The sequence below is a fragment of the Mytilus trossulus genome, chromosome 10 (assembly GCF_036588685.1).
Source record: "Mytilus trossulus isolate FHL-02 chromosome 10, PNRI_Mtr1.1.1.hap1, whole genome shotgun sequence".
NCBI classification, from domain to species: Eukaryota; Metazoa; Mollusca; class Bivalvia; order Mytilida; family Mytilidae; genus Mytilus; species Mytilus trossulus.
Genome location: NC_086382.1, coordinates 26,018,331 through 26,039,462, shown reverse-complemented (window position 1 = coordinate 26,039,462; position 21,132 = coordinate 26,018,331). Strand labels below are relative to the sequence as shown.

The 21,132-nt window shown below is 30.6% G+C and overlaps 1 protein-coding gene across 4 annotated transcripts in view; it reads right to left on the bottom strand.

Annotated features, from left to right (window-relative positions):
* LOC134687111 (non-POU domain-containing octamer-binding protein-like) overlaps positions 1 to 18,116 on the bottom strand; it is a 33,662-nt gene extending 15,546 nt beyond the window's left edge. Inside the window, exons 1-9 of one of the 4 annotated variants that reach the window (XM_063547110.1) lie at positions 17,739 to 18,116; positions 16,214 to 16,491; positions 15,429 to 15,730; positions 14,694 to 14,986; positions 13,813 to 13,897; positions 13,178 to 13,304; positions 12,182 to 12,277; positions 9,869 to 9,979; positions 2,240 to 3,226 (exon numbers count right to left, since the gene is read on the bottom strand). In XM_063547110.1, the coding sequence (XP_063403180.1) occupies positions 3,005 to 3,226; positions 9,869 to 9,979; positions 12,182 to 12,277; positions 13,178 to 13,304; positions 13,813 to 13,897; positions 14,694 to 14,986; positions 15,429 to 15,730; positions 16,214 to 16,491; positions 17,739 to 17,973 (1,749 nt within the window). In that variant the 5' untranslated portion in view covers positions 17,974 to 18,116 and the 3' untranslated portion in view covers positions 2,240 to 3,004. Of the gene's footprint in view, positions 1 to 2,239; positions 3,227 to 9,868; positions 9,980 to 12,181; positions 12,278 to 13,177; positions 13,305 to 13,812; positions 13,898 to 14,693; positions 14,987 to 15,428; positions 15,731 to 16,213; positions 16,492 to 17,738 lie in introns of those variants that run through there. The other 3 variants (XR_010101726.1, XM_063547111.1, XR_010101727.1) reach the window with 3 other exon arrangements.
* Between the last annotated feature and the right edge of the window lie 3,016 nt (positions 18,117 to 21,132).

Below are 21,132 nucleotides of genomic sequence, written 5' to 3'. Positions count from 1 at the left end.
TTTTTATTGTTAGTCACTTTGACATGGATCATATGAGTGACCTCCAATTCAAAACGTTACTTCCTCTCCTTATGTATGTGACCATATATCAAAGTAAGGTTGTAACTCTGCATACACTATCTGATTAAGCATCTTGAAACTCCTTTCCGTTAATATTTTAGTAAATATGATTTTGACCCAAGAGATTGTGACAACAAAATGAATTATGATCTGCCTCTCCTGTATATATATATATTAAGTTTGGTTGCAAATAGATATAAAGTATCTGCCTCTGTATCCATAACAAAACAATATAACCATGTTCATAGACTTTGTTCCTTGGGGACTAAAAAGTTAAAGGTTGGGTAAATTTCATTGAAGTTTTTTTTCTATTTTGTTAAATTAGCCAACAGGACTAATAAGTTAAAAAATCTTGTAGGTTTTGAGAAATTCAACTCAAGAGTCAAAGCTTGGAACTAAACCAAACCAAAAGAACAACCTAGTTATTAAATACTTCCTCCTGAATGTGCATGTAATATTTTGTGCTAAACGTTAAACACTATTAGCTATACTGGACTCAGATTGCAGTCTCAAAACAGAAACCCAATATATGTCTATTTTTTCTATTGCAGCATCTCTGGAAATAGACTCAGACTGGTGCAAAGAACTGCAATATTAAGGGATGACATCAAAAGATTGATGAAGGAAAAACTATGTGAATTAAGTTTTTTATCCTTCATTGAACTTTTGCAGTCATCCCTAAGTCTGCACACATTGTTTTCATGACAATAAAATACATTCTATCTTTGTTTTTTATACATGGAAAAATTTATAAATGTAAATGATGGCAATTGATCACAGAACTGGTTACATAAGAATGACAAATTTTGTAATTTCTTTGAAAAAAGCCATACAATCATGTCTGCTCTATGGTCGGGTTGTTGTTGCTTTGACACATTCCCTATTTCCTTTCTCAATTTTATTCAAGTAAAACAAAAAAATTACAAGATTTTTTAGCAGTTTTACTTTCATTTGGTTGCTGTCTCTTTGACCTACACCCCATATATCCTTTTATTAATATCTATATTTTCAATATCTCAATTAACTCAATGTTCCAGTGAAAAAGAAAACTCAAGTTTAATGCACTATTAAATTAAACTACCCATTTAAAATGTATATATAAATGTAAGAATCAACACATTTTTTGAATGTTATCATGCAACTAAAGTCTACTCAGTACTTGTGTATTTCTAGTGCATAAATCTTTTCACCAGAGAAGTTATATGGAATAACAACAAAATGTACCAAAATCAGTAAACTCCACTTGCGACAATGAAAATTTATTTACGTCACAAATTTGAAGTGAAAATCTAATTCAAACAACCATTACTTTAGAAAAGGCAAAACCGTACATAAAGAAGAATAAACTTGTTAATAACTGTAAGTTAACAGTCTGTTTAAGAATTCATTGTCAATTTCTGTATTCCAACAACTCAAAGAATAAAAAAAAAATAATCCTGTTTTAAATTTAAAACAACGTGATCTACAACATTAACTAAACATCCAAAAAAATATCCCTACACTTAACTTCCGGGGATAATTTTCATACGAATAACAAAACTTCCTAACCTGCTTTAGACATTCCATTATGACAAAACTACAGAAAGATAAGACATTACCGGTAATAAAATTCTGGTCTTTATGTATGATAGATTTCACATTTAGTCGAGGCATATTCCGATATTAATCTAGAACAAAGCATACGCCTCAATTTTCAACTGTGGACATTGTTCCCTTCAATGTATAAAAGATTCATCCCGCAATAACAACCATCCTAAATCATCAAGTTCTCCACTTTATAAACTGTTTTAAAATATTCAGAAATATGATTGTGATTGTGATAATGACATAAATGAATTTTTTTATTATAATGAATAAGATTTCCACAACTTCTTTATATCAGTATCACAAGCTTTAATTCTCCTATTAGAGATGAATGTCTATCCAATTTGATATTCCAAATCTGAACATGCAGTTACCCATATCATGCATATAAAGCATTCTATGTTAAATTGATGTTTGACATCTCTCATCTTATTTCATACTTGAATATATATGGAATATATACATGTCTATCTAATAAACTTGAAATTACTGAAAGTTTACCACCAAACATATAATCAAGCAAATATTTTAACACAGATTCAGAAGTGTCTGTCAAAAGTCGGTTTTAATTCACTATAGAGAAATGACAAGAATCGTTTTTAATTATTTTTTTGTTGGTTTAATGACATTTTTTTACATGACATGAATAAAATTTACAGGTATGGTCAACAAAAATAAAATACAATACACATAAAAAAAAACTCGTTTCAATCACTCTCTTTCTCACACAATCTCTCTCTCTCTCTCAAGGACTGTTTGTTTTTCAAGGATTTGATTATCATAATGAATAAATGAAGAGTCCTCCTCACTAAATACTATGCAAGGAACTTTCAACAAGCAAATATATTTCAAATAGGTACTATTGCGCTTATATCAATATCTGTAGTTTTAATATTTCTTTCTTCTTGAAACTTTGTTAAACTCGCAACTATTTGATATTGATACTTGATTTAAATATTCACAAACACACAAATTACAAACAGCATATTTAATGCCAAATGCTTGAAATGATTTACCATGTTCCAAAGTTACGATGTAGAAGACAACACTCACATATTACAAAAGATTCCAGCGTCAAATATTGTTAGCCAGAAAGTTATCAGATAAAATGATGTATATGTACAAATGATAAAAGAAATTTCATCTTGAATGCCTCCAATGAATTGGTTATGATGTCATCATCTCATTTGGATGAAAATGTTCATTTAATGTTTTATGAGAATTGCCTACTGCAAGGCAAGTCTCTCGTGATTAATTAAAAAATACAAAAATACGTCAACGGTTTTGTGTAGCATTATCTTCAAAATGGTCAGATATGAATTTCCTAATGTTATTGTTTTTTAAAGAGCACTTGAAAAACTTAGTATCTACGCATTCTTTTCATCTCTCCAAAGTCTTCTTGTGTGGCGCCTTCTCTCCTTCTGTCCATACCACCCATCCCACCCCTTCCCATACCAGGTCTACCCCCGTAACCACCTCCCATTCCCCCTTGACCCTGCATTCCACCACCCATTCCCATGCCTCGGTCAAAACCACCTCCATTTCCACCAAAACCTCCTCTGCCTCCTTGAAATCTTGACTGCTGATTACGAGAACACCATTTCATACATAAATATTTCAGTTACGATTACGAAATATTTCAAATTTAAGGGTTCAAAGTACAATTGTTTATATTCCATTTTTAGAGTTCATATTTAGGTCACATTTCAAATATAGTCCATTGGGTTAGAGTTGTATAATTCATCGCAAGACATCATTTGGTACATCCAGCAAAGCCATAGGGGAAAAAAGAGAAAGGAAAATATTTGTTAGCTATGTTTCTACAGTTGCTTACCAATCAAAAGTAAACACAAACTGGGTACCTGTTGTGCTCAGTGTTCATTGTTTTCCCTACCTGCTCACATCATACTATAATACACCATATACTTGCTGAAGAATTGTCAAACCTTAGATATTCTATGCCATATCAATATTAATTTTTTATAAAACAATTTTTTTATAAAACAAATCAACTGTTTTGTATTATTTCATTAAATACATAGAACAGTGAGCTACATTTGTACTTCATGGAAACTGCCACTAAGCTGCTTTTTTCAAACATCCTTTATTCAATTAATACATTACAAGCTTTATCATGATAAAACAATACAAGAGAGTAGTCCGAATTTCTCTTCCTTAAATAATTTGTTTTCAGTTCAAATAGCTTCAGTTTATTGCAAGTCTTCATACTGTTAAGTCAGCTTTCTATATTATTAAGGTTTGAACCGTTTCAATTGTACATCAATCATATTTAAAACCCTACATGTTTTCTGTCAAAATATGCAATGAAAATATATACCTTCATGACTTTTTTTCAATATATTTCAAACCAATCTTCCTAAGTCTTGTAAGTTTTGAAAGTAACTGAACAGTAAAATTTTTTTTTTACAGTATTACGCCAAATGGACCAACTTACAAAAAAAGAATAATTGCATCCATTTTTTAATGAGTTGATGGAAGTATGCACTGATCATTATAAACACATTGTCATAATGATGGATGTTGATTTCTTCAATACAAATATATTGAAACAATTCAAGCTTTTTCTTCCCATTTCGGATGCAATTGTTTTACATGTGAAAATTCAAGATTTTTCCATCACAATTTCAATACTTATACCAAACCAATTATTCAATTTCTTCAAGCTTCGACAGTTTTTACCTGTTTATTAAGAAGATTTCGGATATTTTCTCCTTGTTAATAGTTTCTAAAATCAATTTTGATGTCAATGATTCTTGAATCAATCATAGACTGCATTATAAGCAATACCATAAAAACAGCAAGTAAGATTTTAATGTTTTTGTTAGTCTCGGTTTATTTCTTATATATGCACTATATACTCACGGCAACTTTAATCAATGAAAAAAAGACTTCTACAAAAACTATTTTTTTTAGCAGCTATCTTACTCAGATGTTCAGATGACTTTTTCAAAATTCATAAAAAAACTAAAGAAAAATTCTATTCTTTAAAGAATAAAATTTGAAATTTCATTGATAAAAATTGGTCTCAACTGTAAATTTTTTTATCATTCAACTTCATATAGATTTAAGTCTTTATTTGAAGTCAACAGGTCCATTTGACTTTCCATTTCAACAGAGTTGTGCAATCTTAAAAAATAATGCCAATCATTAGTCCTTATATCATCTATGTATCAAATATATAAGTTAGATTAAAAAAGAAACTTTGTAAACACCACTTAAAAGACATGAACCAAATAAAATTGACAAGAAAACCAGGCCTTTAGAGAACATTAAGACCATATGGTTAAGACCTAATTTGACCAATATTCAATATCAAATAGAACCTTTGTCCTTTTCAATTTTACCTGAACTGTCAAGAGAAGACATCTGGAAATTATATGATACATTTATTACTTCTTCTACAATAGAAGTAAGAGAAAATAAACCATTGAGAAAACATGTTTCCGAAAATTCTTCATCTTTTTATATCATTTTAAAATTGGTTACAGTTTCATTTTTTAATATGAATTTTGCTTCATGTTTAACTGCTAAAAATAGATTATAGGTATACCAGTATGTGCAGAAACTTTTAACAATTCATCAAAGATGCAATGTTTGAACGATTGTCAATATATAACCAAGATTCCCATGCTAAAGCACAGAAATAAGCAATTAAGAATTTCAGAGAAGTCATAACCTTTTTTTTTTTTTTTAAACCCATACTCAATGGAAGATTGTTGAAGGAATTGTTCATTTATTTGACAATTAGCAGACATGGACCATACCAGATCCAAATAATTATTGAAGTATGTGTATACCATTTTTTAAGGTAAAACTACCAAAAATGTTTCAAACATCCTTTTCTATTCAACAGATCATATGTGTACATAGAAAGATTCCCCACAACATGTCTATTTCATAAAATCAATGGCTATTTCTTCAGCAAGTATTATGGTATATAGATATTTTCAAATATATGTGAACATTTCAAAGAATTTGTTTTCTACAAGTATATGGTGTTCAACGATCCAACATCTTTTAAACATTCAAACTGAACACACTAAAGCACAACAGAATACCCATTCGTCAATTTCTTTAAATCTGCTTCTCTATAATTAGAAATGATCTGAAAAATAGCTTGTATCAGAAAAGTTACACAAGAATAATCATTAACATAACCACAACACTAATACAGTATTCAATTTAAAATGTCCCTTGCATCACAGAGGCTGGAAATACATTTCATAAATTAAATAAACATATATTGGTTCAATTAAATTTTCACTCCAATACCATCAGCCTCTGTTATAAGTGCTCTTTTACTTCCACAAGTTTTTATTTATTGTGTTTTAGGTTTATATTACATCTTTTAACTTTTAATTAATTTAATTCAAATGTTTATACATACATTTTTAATTTCATATCAGCGAAAAAAACACACCCGATAACCAGAAATATACATACATGTATACATATATCATGTATATCAATTATTTTCTGTACCTGTATTTATTTTCCTCCTGTTAGGATTGATTTCGATTTAATCTGCAGGTATTTTTGTTTACAAGTATTGTATAACAATTGGGCTAATTCGCCAAAAAGGCTTGCACAGGCTTTGTCAACATTTGCCTTCTGATTGAACTTTACAACCAGTGCCTGAAATCCCATGACAATTACATCCATAAAATAGTGCTGGTTCTTGTTTCTTAAAAATACTTGAACTAAAATTGATTGTAAATAATGAACAATACCATAAACTTATGCTCAATTTTAAGCTGATTTTCAATTTCTTCTGAAACAAAGCTTGGTTGCAATTGCCAATTTAAGTCTTTTTATTAAATGTGCCAGTGAAGACTTGGATTTTTTAACTTTCTTGTTAATGCTATACTTCCTTTTAAGAATTATTACTGGATGTTTATTTGAATTAAATGTTGTCCAAGATTTATTGTCTAAATGACCTATACCCTTTCATGTAACCTCACTTTATTCATACAAATTACATAAGTGCAGAATATGGTTTGAAGAGTATTCTTAATACATCTGCAATTAAATTTATAAAATAAATTGCGGACAACATTATGGGTAACCATTTAACTGTAGTGATTTCGACTTCAATGTATCCAATATTCAGATGACCGACCCCTTTTTTAGAACTATAAATTTTGGAATAAATGAAACAAGAAGCCAAAATATTTGTGAATGCGTAAAAACCAATGACCAATACATCAGATGTAATTTTTAGATTGTATAATTACAAGGTTTTATGCACACCGTTTTATTACAAATTAACAGAATATTGACAATCCTTCCCAAACAAATATATATCATGGAAGATCACCATCATAACTTGTATTTGATTAGTTTTATCTTCTTGTTAAACATGCAACCAATTCATCATATGCTTTAATATATATCTAATGTCAATGAATGAAATGAAGTATGAATTTGTTGTAACAGGGCTAAGTTCTGATCATTTGACATATATATATATATCACATTTTATCTGAATTTAATTGCATGAATACTATATTATTTCAATAATTGCATTGCACAAATACATTGTCCAACATTACAGCATATACATGATTTTTTTTTATATTTGCAAGTTATTCATACATACGGCTTGTGTCAATTTTTATGTGGAAAATATTTATTTGTGTGTGTAGGATGGATTTATCTAACCGATACAATAGCAAATTTAATGCTATTTTTTTTGGTTTAGCCAATTCTAGAGAATAAATTGCCAAAAAACAATCCAATAAAAACAAAACATAAAGATTTAAGCTAATTTTTCAACATAGGCAATAAAGCTTCAACAAAACACCCATCTTAATCACCACCGTATTGAAGTTAAACAAAGATTACATCAATGAAGAAGTTATTTTAACGACTGAACATTATCGGTTTTCCCTTTGCAAATATCACCCTGCTCAGATTCTCATCAGTCTTCATGAAAAACTATAATAGCCAAATGCACAACACATTCTTCTTTTAATTTTGTATTGTTTCTATTTGCCTGTAGCAGAAATGCTGTTTATATCTCTACACCTCTATCCTGTTCAGCTCAGATTTGATTGACCCAATTTTAATACATGTAATTTGCAAAATTTAAGCTTTACCATACTTTTTAGCTCATTTTTGGTGAATATCTGTGGAAAGTCTCACATTCTATAAGCTAACTTTTTATTGCCAATCTCTGTACATTTCAGATGCATTGGTGGCAAACCCTACATAAAACTTATAACAGTTTTAGAGTATACAGATTTGCACTCCAATTGACCAGATTACCAGTTTAATTTATAAGACGTCAAACAATAATTTGTCAAACAAAAATTATTTTAGAAATTTAGTAAGTATTATTGTTCTAATCTTCATATTATTTTAGTGTATTTTAGTATGATTTCAGTTTTACCAGCTCATTTCTCCTTTTTACAGTTCAATATCCAAGGTATTTGATATCATTTACAAAGTTTTCTAGATAATCTTTTCCTAAGTCTTTAAAAATAAGGAATTTTATTTCAGAATGTCACCCTTGAAGACAAATATTCAAACCCATCTTGACAATTTGTAATTTTGAGCGATTTCAATTCAAACAATATGCAGGAAATTATTTTGTATTTTTTCACAATACACTGACCAGGTCAATTCCTTCGACTGTTCTCATTTACAATGTAAAAGTAATTGTCAAACAAATGTACCATATATGAACAAACAGTAGTACGATTTTTCAAACAAGAACCTAATTTGCATAAAAAAAAAATGAATAAAGAACTATATTTTCGTAGTAAATTCTTGCATTCACACATATTTCTGAAACAGCCACATCTTAATTAAACTTAGAATACTTTATTTTCCAGCATAAAGTTTTTCCAATAAGACGAACATCACAACATGTTGCTTTTTAGTATCATTTCAATTCGTCTGTTATCATTTCTCCTGATTATTTTTCGCGAATTTACTTTCTCCACAAAATGCATCACATTATTACGAAATATACAGTCAGAAAACATTTTATCAAAACACACGTCCATTGTTTATACGTATTTTATATGTGAAGCACCTAGTACGAACAGGCATCCTTCTGCTAAACAGTAAAAGATTCAATACATAGAATTTTCTTGACAATTTTAAATTTGGTTTTGAAGATACAGACTTCAACAATTATTTTGTTATCAACTGTGTACAACTTTGATGAACTATGAGCGTATTGCAAAATTTAGCGGAGATTTACTAGCTTCAAGACTTCAGATCACTTCTGAAGAATTCTCTCAAATAAAAATAAAGGTAAAACTAAGATTATTCTTCTCTAGTATTCATTTTCTAAACAATAAATCAATGTAATTTTCCTCCTTTTAAAATCAAAGCAGTGATTCTTGATTTTCTGCAAGTTGGCCACACTATGTCATGTTACTATACGCAAGAACACATACACACAAACTAAGGTGTATTTAGTTAGATTTTTAAAAGAACTGGTAAAACTGAACCATACACTTTTAATGTTTTATTATTTGTTTTATTTATCAATCATCCACACCTTATTTTAAGAGCACTTGATGCAAGGGACAAACATGTTACGATTGTCAGCAACACAAAGAAGTGAAAACAAGAGTCAATAAATCCAATATTCACACAAGTCAATTTGTATTCACCAGAGTTGTATATTAGAAGCAGATAGTTTATATGTGTTGACAGAACCTACCTTGGTCTTTTCTTCTTTCTTCTTTCTTCTTATTTTTTTTTATTAAACTAGGAATTCTATTCTTGACAATATGTAGGAATCTCTGTAGAATGGATTTATAATCCAATCTGTTTGTCAATTTTGAAAAGAATTCCTAATTTGATGTTGGTGTTTGTTGAAAGTGTGAATTGTGCAAAAAAGGTGAAATTTCGTAATGTAAAAAATTTCATCTTTTTGTCAGAAAATTGTACAAAGAAACAAGGAATGCAGTAATGTTACATTCATAATTTCTTCATTGTGTTTTTAGAGTAGGAATATATCTTATACACTTTAATCTTTAATTTGCAGTGATCAGCAAAGTTGCTTAATTTTTTGATGAATTTCAAAATTTTTGATAATCTTTAAATTTATAATGATTAAAAAATGAGAGTAAATCGACAGTATTGAACTTATCACCCTAGTTTTTCTAACTAAGATATATTCAAGACAAATTTGTTTTGTATGTAAACGTTTTCTTCGGTTATGCAAATGTGCAGAATACATTACCATTTGTGCTCTCTCTGATCCTTCATCTACAACCACATGTCCTGCCTCTTCCATGTCACCTTGTCCTGCCCCGTAACGAGCACCCATGCCACCAGCTTCACCACCAGGAATCTAAGTGACACAAGATGGATGTCAAAATAATATTACACATTACAAGTATTCAAGGCTAAAATCTGATATTTGTTTAATTTAAAACTTGTTTCTTTCCATACATGTATCTGATGAACTATTGATTATGAAATAATCCCATGAAATTATTATAAATGAGCAGAACTGACATCACAACATTCAAGTTTCACAGTCAGTAGAAATACTTAACATCATCATTTCACATATTCACTTCTCTAATTCTAACTTGTATCTTGAAAAGAAACGATGAAGTGGCTATCACATAATACTTCTTAGCAAAAGTGTGCCCAACTCATAGTTCACCTTGGTTAACTTTGTACATATTACCAATTTTATAAATAAGCCATCATTGTGCACTGAGGCACATGAACAAAAATGACCTTTTTCCCGGTGCATGTTTCTTTTTTCTTTTGAATTTCACATTGACCAACTTTTATACACACATATTATGATACGCTCCAGCCAGCATAGTGATTTCCTATTCAATTTTATTGTGTACATAGTGTATTAGAAACTGAATTACAAATGGACACTTACTCGGATTAACTATTATTTGTGGGTTACCAATTTTTGTAGAGTTATACGGGGTAGGTTATCTTGGAATTTAAATATTCAATTACATATTTGTATAACTTACATAAAATACAATATGTTCTCCATAGATGAAAATTGCTAAATATGAAATATATTGTTTGTCTTAATTGTTTAAAAAAAAATCAAAAAAAATTTACTACCTTTTATTATCAAAGTTTTGTCAGTGTGAATAGATCTAAATAAAATAGTAAATGTTCAAAAATCTTTCAACAACAGCTTACACTATCATGACCACATAATGTTTGTTTGTGTTGTTAAGATTTCTTGAAAACATGAAAATTTGCATGCATATAAGAAAAAGAACATACTTAGAAAATAATTTGAAAAAGTTGTATGCTATCAAAGTTAATAAAGAATTGAGAATCGAACCAAAAGGTATTACTGTGGATTCATTTATTTTCGTGGATACCAACTTTCGTGGTTTGAGAGAAACTTGCATACTCATGGACATTTAATATCGTGGTTGTGACAAAGTCTGCATTCATACCTTTAGAAAATGTGTTATTCGTTGAATATCTAAATTCGTGGTTCTCTCGTTCCCATGAAATTCACGAAAATTGGTATCCAACAAATATTAATGAATCCACAATAGTACAATTGTTTAGTTCTGTCTGTTTAAGAACAGTATCTTTTGTGAAACCCTCAGTTCAAGGTCACTGTTATCTTACTTTGATTCTTTATCAGTCAAGGACTTCTTTTAACCTTTTGATAAGTAGTTTTCAACACAAATGATTTTCACATACAAAACACAAGCACATTACACTATGCAAAAAAGTGATTCATTTGATAATCTTGTTGATCAGTTAAAACATGATCAATTTACAATATATAATTTCTAGGAATCTAAAGTTAAAAGAAGAGTACACAGTCAGGAGCAAGTGATTCAAGGTTGTTGTTTATTGCTGTTTCTAATATTTGTTAATTGTTGCTTGTCATATTTGTTTATCATTTAATGTTTGTAGAGTTTGTTCTTGTTTTAGGCGGTTGCACCCAGGTTAGGGGAGGGTTGGCGCCAACAAACTAGTTTAACCTCGCCACATAATTCTAAAGTCAGCAGCATGTAATGCAGTGGTTGTTTGTTGCTGTGCTGTATTTCGATCATTATTTTGTACATAAGATAAGCTCTTAGATTTGTTTTACATGACATCTCAATGCCTTTTATGGCTGACATTGTGATATGGACTTTGCTCATTGATGTTATGGCTATACAGTGACCTGTAGTTGTTAATTTCTGTGTCATTGGTCTCTTGTGGAAAGTTGTCTCATTGGCAATCATGCCACAACAGCATTCTGTGTATGATATATATACCTAAATCCTTCTGTTAAAATGAGTAAAAAAATATGCAAATTTTACCACCATCAATTATAAACAAATTATTTTTAAGTTCCATTTCCATGTGTGTGTGTGCGTGTACTCGTAGGATTTTTTTTTTTTATCTGTGCTGTAAAAATTTGTAGAAATCCAAAATTGTGTATGCAGTCTGAATATATTGTTTTAAGCACACTGTAGTTATGGAACTGAAAAATAGTTCATGAATCACTTCCTTTGCATAGTTTTAAGCACAAGCAATGACAACATAAAAGCCTTACATTTTCTTCTTGGTTCATTCCTCCCATTCCCATGGGTGGTACTGGAGGGGGAGGGATTGGTGGGGGACCACCAGCACCTCTGCCTCTTCCATCTCTCTGTAAGAAGACATTAACCAAAATCTTTTCCATCCCAATTTAAAAAGTGTGGAAATGCAAAATTAGCACAAGAAAATAAATCATTTAAGTTAGTTACTATCATTCTGAATATTAATCAAAATAAATTAAAAAATAATATTTTGACTTTGGCTATTTGATCCAAGTTATCCAAGTTCTTTAAAAACAAAACAAACATTTCAGTTCAGCACTGTTTTTCCACCTGTCTGTAATGACACCCATCACAAAGATTAAACATTTATTGAGTTCCCTATGTCTACCCTATCTTTGGAAGGGACATGCTCTTTATTTGTGTAATAAAAATACTTGCTTTAGACAAAAGCGAACCAAAGACACCAGGCTTATAATTTTTAGCCAGACGTGTGTGTCATCTATTAAAGACCTGTCAGCGATGCTTAAATAAAATAGGATATTGAAGGAGTATTAAATATTGTGACTGGTGGACAAAAGTGGTTTACCCCATTGGTCATGGACATGTGGAAAAACAAAGTCTGAATGAGCTGCAGTGTAAACCAGGGGAATAAAACCGTAAGTAATGAATGCATACAAAATTTATATCATTTGAGAAGATGACAAATGATACTTAAACTTCAAACAAAGAAGCTGATCATTTCAAATATCAGAAGTGACACATCAAAATTATGGACTGAACATGCATGCAAACACTTTCAAATGACAAATTATAATTAATTCCTCTTATAATGGAGTTGAAATGAAATGTACAAAGCAACCTTGGTGACTACCGTATCATTTAGCAAGATAAATGTTTACAGGTTTTAATTCATCAACCAAAACAGACAGTTTATACAGATTTTATACTAAAAATACAGTGTATGTGCAAAGCATGTAAAAACTGTTTATCTTGCGTTATCAAAACTATACCTGTTCCATTTGATTCCTGGGTCCTCCTGGGCCTCTCATACCCATATCACCTCTCATCAACATCTCACGTCGTCGCTCTTCTTCCTCGCGTATCATTCTGTTTTCTTCATCTCTTCTTAGAGAAACACTATAGAGTACCAGTAAAGAATTTATTATTTATTTATAAGTCCACCTTATTTTAAAATTGTTGACAAAGTTTGAAGCTCATAGGTTTTTAATTCTTTATAAAACATGAACAGCTTTTAAACGTTTTTGGGAGTGTTGAACATATTGCAGAAATGTAAGAATTTTGACTAGTAATCAACATTACAATATTTCCCTAGCAAGGAAATTCATTTGATTGTTGTTTGTGTTTCTCTCTATAACTAATGAAGATTTTTTTAATGCACCATTAAAATTGATTTATAATTTGTCATAGATCTACCAGTCTTTACTAGGAAACAATGTATAATAAAGCCCTTAGTGATGACATCAAACTTTAGAAAATAATGTCAACCTGTTGGTATTAAAATCATTGTTTTGAGAGTTAGATGACAGTTGTAAACAAAACATTTAAAATAATCAGTGTTTTCAACTCAAATATTATCAAGATAATAATGTTCGCAATATAGACACTTTTTAACACCAAAACAAACCTTGAATCAAATTCTTGTCGTCTCCTCATCTGTTCATTTCTCATTTCTTCTATTCTCCTCAATTCTTCCTGTTGTCTCATTAAGTCTAAAATACACAATATATTTCAATTTCATAAATACATACAATTCCTTGTTTACTTCCTTAATCATGTTTGTCCCCATTCACTTTTTTCTTTCATAAAACCTCACTATGAACTAAATCATTAATGCACATGTGCAAGTGTAAGAATCAGACTGATAAGTACTGATTTTTCTTGTCAACAAAGCTACATTTTTGAAAAGAGTAATGAATGTACATTTTAGCCATGAATTGAACTATGTATTTGAAGTTAAATCATATAATGATCCTTTACAAAATATGTCATTCTTTTGTATTAAGGTGGTACCTAACACTACAGGAACATCATAACTCTGTAAAATCAGCTAAGTGTTTTAATGACGTTGTGTTGTTAAGGAATTAAGAAGCTTCTCCATGATCAAAATTAGTGTTTGTCAAACTGCTATATAACCCATGTATTTTTTCTAATAAAACGGTTGGTTCAAATTATTTGAAATTTTGATATTTTTTTCAAAGGGTTAAAGTAAATACTTTGTCCAATTTTTATGAAAATTGAACGAGCCAAATTAATTTAAGTGAAAGTGTTGGGTACCACCTTAAAATATATTTTTTTTTAAATTGTCTCCTACAATCATTAGTCACCTATGGATAAAGTTTTTATTCTTAAAAGAGAAAATTTAAAGTCAATCAAATGTAAATATCCAAAACATGTTTTTGTGTCTTAAATTGTTCTTGAGATTGGTATCTCAAGCAATGTCCTTACAATACTGATCAGAAGTCAGAACTATATATTAGTACATTTTATTTTTAAAGTTTGACAAACCTGCTCTGATTTGTTCAGCTTGGTACTCATACATAGCTCCCTCCATTTCAGATTCCAGTTTGACTCTCATCTCATCCATTTCTTTCTTTACCCGTTCCATCTGTTGTTTCTCCATCTCATCGACCTCTCTGTATTTCATGGCGAATCTGTACTCAAATGATCCAATTGGAGCAAATCTTGGTTCTTTCTCCCGATCCATTCTCATAGAATCGTGTCTTGGCAGGTACCTCTCTGAAACACCATCTTCTTCATCCCTTACGTCTACAGGTTCTACCATGATAGGTCTTGGGTACCTAAAAACAAACAAAACATTGTCAACTCATATTTTGTCCTTTTTATATGATCTTTTGTGCTTAACTAGTACTTTTCCCATTTGTTGGTTGTACTTTTTAATATATATTCCATATTCTTTAATTCAGGTGGTACTTATCAGTGGTATAAAAAGATTTAAGTCTTATAGCAATTACTGCCTCCCAATAAATGTTTGAAAACATGATGATAACTGGTGATAACACCCTGTCATGCAACAACTTACTAATCAATTACCACAGCTAAGTAATGTATAACAAGACCCTCTTGTGTGCACTGTAGTAATGCATAACATTTAAACAGGTAAAGAAAATAGAAGTCTATGCTGTAAAGATTACCAATACTTTTTACAGAACTCAAATACCTCTTTTCTAATTAATAAATCATTCTTAATCTAATATGATATTTTATGAAATTCAATCTTACGCTGTCAATAAGAGAACACCATCTGTACATCTCTTCAATGCAGCCTGTGCTCCAGGTTTACGAGCAAACTCTACCAGACCTTCTCCTATAGATCTACCTCTCTCATCAGCAATTACTATAGCCCTTTCTATTTCACCAAACTGGGCAAACGATTGTTCTAAAAGTTCATTAGTAACTGATATGGAGAGATTTTTCACTTTAATTGCAGCTCCATGATTAGCGAAGCGTACTCTGAGATGACGACCTTTTCTTTCTTGCCCATCCAAGGCTGATTTAGCTGCCTCAGCATTGTGTCTGAAATCCTAAAATATAAAATAATTTGTTTTAAACTTACTTTATTTTGAAATAACCAAATGAAAAATAAATTATTGCAAATTGTTTTGTATAATACAAGTTGCATGTACTTCAATCTTTTAAATTTTCAGAATTCAAACTTAATCTGTAAATTCTTTTGATGTGACTAAATGAGAAATATCTATTCAGAAGATTGAACTTTGAAGCTTTAGGAAACTTCTTCAAGGAACAGACTGCAAACCTATCTTTGGCAGTATGGAACTAATAATAATAAAGCATTTCACAAATTATTAATGAAGTCAGCTAGCAATTACATTAGAGTGCAATAATAAATTATTATGCAAATAAAAGTTTATAATTTATTTCAGTCGGGTAGAAATTGATTCGTAACTAAATTTGAAACAAACACAGAAATTTCAAACAGCTCTTTAGTGGATATTGCTACAGTAATAGAAACTAATTTGTCATAAAATTTCATTGATTGTTCTTACCAATCTTATAAAGCCAAATCCTTTAGCTCCATTTACAAAACATTCATTGATTTCACCGTAGGGTTTGAACAGTTCTTTGAACTCTTCTTCTGTTGTATCTGGAGTTATGTTACCAACAAATAGTCTGCATCTACCAGTAAACTTTTTCTGTTCTTTGGGGCCTTCATTGACTGGAAGGAAGACTTGGTCATAGTTACTGCTATGACCACCATGGCCACCACCACCACCACCACCTCCATGACCCCCAAATTGCTGTTGACCCTGATGCTGACCACCACCTGAAAAATATAAAGAAGTAAACATGAATAATTTTATATCAAAATTCATTTACAAACTCAGTGATTTTACTAGAGCTCATCACTTTCTTAATTTACATTACGATTTTCGCATTGACGAAAGAATTTCAAACCAATTTCGTCACTAAAATTTGAAAGTGTAAAAATATTTTTGCATTTATATAATACTATAAATTTACCTGTCTACGTTTTTGACAAGTTTATGACCCCAGGTAATTGACATATATATGCAACAGGTATAACAAGTTGTGATTACAACTAATTTGCTTATCGCCATCCGATAAGTCACTAATCCGCTAATTATTAATAAACCTCATAATTATTTCTCCAGGAAAATCAGTCAGTCTGCATTTCAACATCCAGAAGTATAGTTTCGTGATTTATTCATAATGGTTTCCCCCCAGACAGCTTGCATTTGAATTTCAATATTTCTCAAACGATCACAAACTGAAGTTAGTTTGTCGTAGATTCGTCATTTGAACACATTTTTGTCATATTCGATATGAAATTTCATCCAAGACTTTCGACAATTTTCATTTAAAATGTAGAAAACATGTAAATTTTGCTCAAACCACGAAAATTAATACCATCAAAATATATATAAGTACTTTCACAGTATGATGTGCTGAAAGAAAGAAAAAAGGTGTCTGAAAATTTGATTTACCTAATAAGGGCATCTTGATCCATTTCGGCAAAAATATTATTGCATAAATGGTAATCGCTGATTTAAAAGTGATTTGTGACTGTTTGTAAACAGACATCTTTACTTATTCTGGTTTAACTTAACAATGAGCACACTATATATATACATTTTACTTTGAAATATCAATCATTTATTGACAACCTTGCTTTTTCTGTTTATTCTTAAAAATTATCATACGTATTTATATTTGAATGATTAAATATTTGTAGATAACACTTTCATTTTCTGAAAAAAATAGGCATATTCCACATACAATGTACATGCACCTTATCGCTAATCTCGGCTGACCTGGCCGCTTGAACTTTTGACTCTACAACAATCACTTTTTTATTGAGGTGTCAGCTTTTTTGTTTTATAATATCATAACTTTACGGGAACATGTGTGATATCCAGTGATGGTGGACAAAAAGTGATAAGTTGTATTGTATTTTACATGGGTGCTGAAATGACCACTTAGGTGCCAATTTAACCAGGTGTGATTTGACTATATTGACACCCCCCCCCCCCCTTTTTTTGTTTCACTTACCCTTTCCGCCTTGTCCTCTGTTTTGACCACCCATTTGTCCTCCGCCACCCCTGCCTCCTCGACCACCTCTGCCGCCGCGTCCTCTTCCTCCATGACCTCTTTGATTGTGATTTTGGCCACCATGATGTGGCGAAGGTGCTTCTTTTTTTATGTTATCTTTTATCTGATCTTTAGAAGCACTCCCTTCTTTATTATTAGGCTGATTGTTAGTTTTGTTAGGTGTAGTATTCTGCATTTTAAAGTCTTTGTATAAAGAAGTAGTCGATTCAAGGATTATTTCTTTTGTCTTTGTCTTTTTATCCAAAGAAGTTAGCGTGCTCGAGCTCCCTGATTTCAAAATGGCGTTCGCTTGGGGTATTATGTTAATTGACCACGTGACTTGAATATAAATTAGTTTCGAAAATGACGGATTATAAGAACCAAAACGAAATTCGTCAGTAGCAATACTGATATGAGATCAAATTATCTATAATAATTGTCAGTTTGTTGACTTAATTTTCATTTGTATGCCATAACCATTTTATGAAAATTTTCTGTTGTCTATATAGGCTGTATAGGGCATGCACTATTGATCACTAGTAGCTACGATTAAAAAAAAATCTAAAATAAGATTGTTTTTATCAAGGACGAATAACTAACATACAGTCTTGTTGTTATCAATCATAATCAGACATGCTGCAAGCTTGCGGCAAACAAAAAGTTTGCAGGAACACAGAAAAAAATGTTTGCAGATGTTTGCCGCTAGCTGCAAACTTCCGGCAAACATTGCTGCAAGCTTGCGGCAAGTTTGCAGAAACATCAATGTTTGCCGTAAGATTGCCAGAAAGTTTAAAATAATAAAGAATGTTTGCCGCAAGTTTGCAGAAAACTTTGACCATTCTATATGTTTGCCATAACATTGCAGGAATTACACAATTTTGACTGGGCATGCCTAGTTGGATGCTAACAATTTGAAATTGTGGCTAGGCAATGTTGGTTGTGTTTGGAAATGCATTTCCCATATAAGAGATCAAGTGAGCATTTTGGTTCAATAATATGGGATAATCATTATGTAATTGTGTAAGTACAAATGATTCATAGAACTGCATGTTTTAATAAAATAATTAATGTTATCATCATACATAATTAAGTAAGCAACTATATATACATGTATGTGTGATTGAAAAACTTACGTTTTAAGCTATTATGTTTGAATTTGTTACCATCTGGATCATGTTTATTAAGATTAAGTTAAATTCTGTAATGCAATCATACATAGCTTTATACTCAATACATCTTGAGATTTTACCTTTTTCAGTTTTTAATACAGGTACAATGTATATTATGTCATTTGAGAATGACTCCTGCCCCTTTTCAAAACTCAAATGCATGTATGTATTACCTCAAATCTCATGAATTCTTTCAATGACTGTTTGTGTAAAGACAGGAATTGACTTTTTAAAAATGTTGCTGTGTAATTTGAAAGAGATAAATTGAATGTGTCTACACACATGACATTGGTATAAATGTGTAGTTCCTGCAAGTTTGCCGCAAGTTTGCAACAAACAATTGCCGCAAGCTTGCAGCAAACAATTGCCGCAAGCTTGTGGCAAATTTAAATTTGCATAATTATGTTTGCCGAAAGCTTGCTGCAAACTTCATTTGCATGGTAAAATGGTTGCGGCAAGTTTGCAGCAAACGTTTGCGGCAATGTTTGCTGCAAACTTGTGGCAAATGTTTGACGCAGGGCTTATTTTTCGGTAAGGGATAAGCTTGAAACATTGATGATGATTTGAAGGATGAAAATAAAATTATAATTTTCGATAGTTATAATATAAAGATCTTGTTTCTAGGAAAACAAGTCATTTTACAACGTCAATGATTGTCTAATCCTTATCATTAATCAAAATTTGTATAGTTATAACAGAGACATATAATATATAGTTATAACAGAGACATATAAATATATAGTTATAACAGAGACATATAATATATAGTTATAACAGAGACATATAATATATAGTTATAACAGAGACATATATATAATACAATTGTATTATATGTCTCTAGTTATAACCTCAATGGAAAAAAAATACTCAACCAAAATCATTAATAGGGAAGTATAATGCCATGTACAGTCTCAAATACTTATAGTAAGTGTCATTTGGGAGTAGATTTTTTTATCGTGTTTAAAGAAAGTGTACATCTTATTGTCTTGTACCAAAAATTACCGTTAACATCATTGGGCAAGAATTTCAAGTTAGCGTTATTCGCCATGAAGTTACCGCCATTACTATACCCTCATAAAAGTCTTTGATATTTATCTATTTTTTACATTAAAACAAGTCAAGTGTACTGTAATTACTTTGAAAAGCATCTTTTTAATAAAATGTTGAAAGATGTATGTACAAATGTTAAAAATGTATTGCAAGTTGCAACTTAATATTAAAACATCATTAACCAGATGCTCCGCAGGGCGTAGCTTTATACGACCGCAGAGGTTGAACCCTGAATGGTTGGGCAAGTATGGACACAACATTCAAGCTGGAGTCAGCTCTAAATTTGGATTGTGATTAAATAGTTGACACAGCATAGGTTTCTGACACAGAATGAATGTGTTCTAATGAACTTAAAATTTTGGTTTTCTCTTACAGCAATTCACTATGCTGTTGAATATTAATCCTCTCCAAAAAATGTTTGAAGAAATTTTCTTTTTATTTATGAAATTTCAAATGAGAAAATTTAACCCAATTTTTTCAATCACATCCCCCTTTCCCTTATTCCAAAACTAATCTCAATTAAAATTTCTAATGGAGTTTTCAACAATAATTACTCATTTAAATACATCATAAAATATTAAGATGTAAAAAAAACTGCTTGTTATCACTGAATGGTAAAGATTATTTTAATTTATCAGTTGGTAGTAAAAAGTTAAATCCCGGCGAGGGAAGAACCAAAAATTTGCGAAAGCAAATTTTCAGATCTAACATTGTTGGGTTGATGTTTAGACGAGTTGTATATACATTGTATATTGTATATAACAAAGATTTAAGTTGATTCTGGACAAAGAAAGATAACTCCAATTTAAAAAAATTCTTGCAATTGCACAATATTGTGCAATTAGATATTTCTTGCTTACTATTCTGGACAAAGAAAGATAACTCTAATTAAAAAAAAATTGCTATTTCACAATATTATGTAATTAGATCTTTCTTGCCATTGTGCAATACTGTGCAATTGACTTGCTATTGCACAATATTTAATATAATAATTTTAGATCCTGATTTGGACCAACTTGAAAACTGGGCCCATAATCAAAAATCTAAGTACATGTTTGGATTCAGCATATCAAAGAACCCAAAGATTTCAATTTTTGTTAAAATCAAACTAAGTTTAATTTTGGACGCTTTGGACT